The sequence below is a fragment of the Oxyura jamaicensis genome, chromosome 11 (assembly GCF_011077185.1).
Source record: "Oxyura jamaicensis isolate SHBP4307 breed ruddy duck chromosome 11, BPBGC_Ojam_1.0, whole genome shotgun sequence".
In the NCBI taxonomy this organism is placed as follows: Eukaryota; Metazoa; Chordata; class Aves; order Anseriformes; family Anatidae; genus Oxyura; species Oxyura jamaicensis.
Window position 1 is genome coordinate 562,552 of NC_048903.1, and position 4,595 is coordinate 567,146.

Sequence of the window (4,595 nt, forward strand, 5' to 3'; positions counted from 1 at the left end):
CGGGGCTGCGGAGCGCGGCACACACGGGGCGGCGGCGGCGGCTCCGCACCATGGGCTGTTGGCGGCTGCTGGGCCTCGTGTGCCCGCTGCTCCTGCAGCTCCTGCACCTCGGTGAGTGCCCCGGGACGGGCCGGGGGGGGCTCGGGGCTGAGGGACGGGACGGGGCGGGGGGCGGCGCGGCCCCTCTGCTGGGCTGGGCACGGCTCCCGGAGGCTCTCCCTGCCTGCTCTCCGACCCCGGGGGCTGGAGCCGTCGCCCCGCAGGTGCCGGCATCGCCGGGCCGTCCCCCCTCGGAGCCGAGGCTCCGTTCCCCGCGGGGGTCCCTGCCCCGAAGCGGGCGGGGGCTGAGCTGGTGCTGCGCAGGGGGCTGCGGGTTGCCGGGTCTGGGGTGGTTTTTGTAGGGGCGGTGAAACGATTCAGGTCCTCCCCAGAAGCAGAGCGGCTGTGTCGGTGCGTGCTGGCAGCCAGCGGTGCTCGGCAGCAACCCCAGGTTTTGACCCCGTGTTCCCTCGAGGCTCCCCGTGGGTGCCGCTCGCCTCCCCCGGAGCTGGGGGTGCTTTGTCCGGGGGGGTTTCTCCTTCCCGCACCTCTCGCCTTGCCCAACCTCGTGCCGAGGCAGTGGGCACGGACTCGCTTGGACTCGAGCTTGTTAAAAGCGGAGGTGCAGATCCCGCTGGCCCTGCCGACACCTGTGACCGGCATGGCTGGTACCAAGCGCAGACTTCTCCCAGCGGCGTGGTCGCGGCGTTCTCAGCGCAGAGCCCGGCTGCCCGGCAGGACAGGCCGATGCCGCAGGCTTGCCTTCTCTCTGCTCTGTGTGGGTCAGAGCCGGATTCCAGGCACGGGATGCCAGCGGTGTGTCACACGGCTCCCTGGAGACCTCCTGGGAGAATGGGTGACTTTCGGTGCCTCCTTCCCGTGGGGCAGCCGTCTGCCTTCGTCAGGACCAACCTCGCGCCACTTCAGCCGTCCTCAGCTCTCAGAGCTCCCGGCAGCACTGCGCACGGCATTTCCAACCATCTTGTGACTCTGGTGACGTGGCCAAGCGTTCCTGCGTCCTCGTCCATCCCAAGCAGCCTTCTCGGGGATCCCTGCGGTGCCGCTGGCCTCTTTGGAGTCTCTGTTTGTCTGCCCCAGCACAGCCTTCCCGTATCAGCCTGGCTGGGAGCAGGAGCGAGCTGGTCCCAGCTAAGGGGGCTGGGATGGAGACGGAGCAGCCCCTCCCTGGGAGCTGTGACCCCAGCTCCGTGTCCGTCCCGATGTGACATCCCGCCACCGACTTGGGGCTGAACCTGCAAATGCTCCTGGGGACACGGACTGGGGTCTGCCCTGGCCCCAAAACCTCCGTGCCCCTCTCAGCCCCTGCTTTGTGGGGTTCCTGCAGTGGGAAGGAGAAGCAGAGGCGTTGGGCACCCCCAGCTCTGCCAGGTCTGTGGTAGCAGGACTGGGACACCTGGGGCTCATCCTTTGTGGAGCGCAGCAGGGAACGGCAGCTTCCCGGGGCGAAGCCTGCACTTGTGCCTCTTCCCTCTTTCCTTCTCTTTCCCTTCTCTTCTTGCTGTTAGAGCAGGGGCCTCAGCTTGCTCAGCCAGCTGAGCCTTTGCTTTTGTTTTCTGTGTTGTAGTCACAAATTAATCTTTGCTGTTGGGGGATAAAAGGGCTGGACAGATGGCTCTGGAGAGATCCTGGGAAGCCCGATGCACAGAGAGCCGCCGTGCAGCTTTCCCGCTGCGGCTAATGGCAGCACTGCTTGTGGGATCCGCACGGGATCCGTGTGCCACGCTGGGCTCCCGGACCAGGAGCGAGGGTTTGTTCAGCAGGGTGTAGTAATTCTGGGGGCTCCAGAGGAACTCGCTCCTGCTCCGTGTGTGGGTGTGAACCCCACTCCATGGGGCCTCTCAACAACAGCTGCATTTTCCCTTTAAAACCCGACATTTTAATTACTTCATTGCCTCTTTGCTTGGAGCAGGCTGAGAAGGATGAACTTTTTGCCATCCTCTTCCTTCTCCCTGGTCCTGCGGCTCTGAATACCGCAGGGAAGCTGTTCTTGAGCAGGGCCAGGCCAGCTCCTGTTGCAGCCTCCAGCCTCCGCAGCCCCTTTTCCTCTGGGGCATTTTAGGTTTTAACGCACCTGACCCATTCGCCCCTGCAGCATCCCAGGCTGCGGGACCCCAGGCCATCCTCACGCTGTCCTGCAGCACCCCCAGACAGAGCTGCCCCCCCCGTCCTGCCCCCGTCCATGGGGAGATGACGCTGGTGGGATGCAGGAGGGGACCAGCCCCTCGCCGTATTTCAGAGCCCGCTGTCACCTCTGCCTGCTGGTGATGACCAGCTGGGGGGGGGGGGGGCTCAGCTCCATCTCTCCTGTCCCCCTGCAGCCGCCACCCAGGAGCCCGTCAGCATGGCGGGGAAGTGCGACACCATCTACAAGGGCTTCGCCGGCTGCCTCATCAGCCTGGGGGACAGCATGGCCCAGAGCGTCCGGCAGCAGCAGCAGGAGGGCGGCCAGGAGGCGCAGGAGCTGGACACCATCTGCAAGTGAGTGGCCCCGTCCCCATCCCCGTCCCCGTCCCTCTGCCCGGCGTGCGTGGGAGCTGCTGGGTGGGCACCGGCTCCGGTCCCCTCCCCACGCCTGTCCCTGTCCCCCAGGTCCTGGGACGACTTCCACGCCTGCGCCAGCGGGGTGCTGTCGAGCTGCCCCGAGGAGGCGGCCGCCATCTGGGAGTCGCTGCGCCAGGAGTCCCGCAAGATCCAGTTCCAGGGGAACCTGCAGGAGCTGTGCAGTGCCCGGGGGCGCCTGGCCAGCTCCCGGGGCTCGCCGCCCGCCGAGACCAACCAGGCCACGCTGCGGGGCTCGGCCGTGCTGCGCCGCCCCGGCCTCCTGCCCCTGCTGGCCCTGGTGCTGCTGGTGGCCCGGCTCTAGCCCTGCCCGCTGCCGGGGGACCTGGCGATGCCCTGCAGCCCCCACCAGGCCTCCCTCACGGGGCACGGCCCTCTCTCTCCTGCAGCCCTTCAGATGGATTTATATTTATATTTATATTAAAAGATGATTTTACATTTCTCCTGTCTTTCTGCTGTGCGGTGCCCTCGCGCCCTTCCAGAGCTCCGTTTGTCTCGGGGTGGCTCCGCGCCGTCCCCTTGGCTGTGCTGGGACCCCACAGGACCCCGATGGCCTCAGCACAGGGCGCACCCAGGCAGCACCAGGGATTCCCACTGCCCTGCTGTCCCCCGGAGGGACGTTAAGGGCTTTGCTGGGATTTTGTCTTCCCAGCAGAGCCAGGCTGTCATGTAATTCATCTGGCTTCTTGCTTGCAGGAGCCTGAACGCTCAGCCAAGCTTTGGGCTGGGGTGCCACCAAGATGCCCCCGTGCCCCAGCCCACACCAGTGGCATCATGCAGTTTTCTGCAAATATTCCCATTTTCCATCTTTTATTCTAGTCCTGCTATGTTTGGTCCTATTAATGATGGTGACCGATGACTAACGACCATGAAGGAAATGGGGGATTGTAGGGAAAGAGTTCTTTTTTTTTTTTTTATAATGGGTTTATATAGGTGAAAAAACCTGTGAACTGACCTGTCCAGGTCCCAGGTGGGACTTGCTGAAGTCAAACCACGGTGATGCGCTGCCATGCAACTTGGCCGTGGCAGTCAGAGCCGCATGGCTTGCTCTTTGCCGTTGTTCCCATCGCTGCTGCTGTTACGCTGCAAAATTCGGTTTCTTTTCTAGAACACCCATCGTGGCAAGGCAGCTCCCAGCGTGGTGAGGCGACTTCCCTGCTCCCAAGGAATGTGCAGCTCCCCCTGCCCACCACCTGAAGGGATGCTAAAATCCCAGACGGGCCTTCCCCCCTGTGGCACAACGCCAAACATCCTAGCCTGTGGTTTTCCCCCCACATTTTGTAGCCCTGTGTTTTGTCTGTGGGACTGCAAGGGCTCCCGCAACCAACCTTGGTGTGGTCCCGGAAGCCTTTGCACCCTGTATCTGAGCATCTCCCTGTGCGAGTGAGGCATCCGGCTCCTGCTGTCCTTACTGAGCCAGGGAAAACGCCGTCCCAGTTCGCTGCGGAAGCTGGGAAACCTCTTCCTGCTGGGCCTGCTGTCCTGGCGGAGGTTTGTCGCAGCAGTGGCAGACCCAGCCCCGGTCACCGCTGGCAGCTGTCAGTCGAGCATCTGCTGGGTTTGAAGCTCCTTGGGGGATGGAGCCGGTGTTTGCAGTTAACACAGGCCTGGCATAACCTGCTATTTAATTCATTAGCCAGCCTGGAGCTGGCTGAGGGGGCGCAAAGCACCGTGGAGAGGATGCTGAGCCTGGGGGCAGAATGCTGCCCCAGCCCTCCTCGCACGGCAGCTGCCGCTCCCCGTGTTTAACGCTGGTGCCAGGGGGATAATCTGCCTATTCTTCCATTTCCAATTTCTGACAATCCTGTGTTTAAGGCTGAATTAGTGCCGGATCGCTGCAGGATGGCTAAGAGGATAAGCGCTGGCCGGGCGGGTGCCCGCTGCCCCGGCAGCACCTCCGAGGGGCGGCTGGGGGTGGCCAGGGGCTGGAGGGCCACCGAGCCACGCTCGCCCGCGCTGCCACTGCCGTGGTGCCC

At 64.0% G+C, this 4,595-nt stretch overlaps 1 protein-coding gene across 1 annotated transcript; it reads left to right on the top strand.

The window, feature by feature from the left end:
* The first annotated feature begins 6 nt into the window (after positions 1–6).
* On the top strand, positions 7–3,078 carry NRN1L (neuritin 1 like). The gene is made up of 3 exons (XM_035337232.1): positions 7–111; positions 2,379–2,538; positions 2,650–3,078. The coding sequence occupies exons 1-3, from the start codon at positions 51–53 to the stop codon at positions 2,921–2,923; spliced, it is 495 nt and encodes a 164-aa protein (XP_035193123.1). The 5' UTR covers positions 7–50; the 3' UTR covers positions 2,924–3,078.
* Positions 3,079–4,595: the final 1,517 nt, after the last annotated feature.

Bases quoted from the DNA above. Each gene is read 5' to 3' on its own strand.
- NRN1L (XM_035337232.1), top strand. From the start codon at position 51: ATGGGCTGTTGGCGGCTGCTGGGCCTCGTGTGCCCGCTGCTCCTGCAG. The intron at 112-2,378 runs GTGAGTGCCCCG...GTCCCCCTGCAG, and splicing joins CCTGCAGCTCCTGCACCTCG to CCGCCACCCAGGAGCCCGTC. The intron at 2,539-2,649 runs GTGAGTGGCCCC...CCTGTCCCCCAG, and splicing joins GAGCTGGACACCATCTGCAA to GTCCTGGGACGACTTCCACG.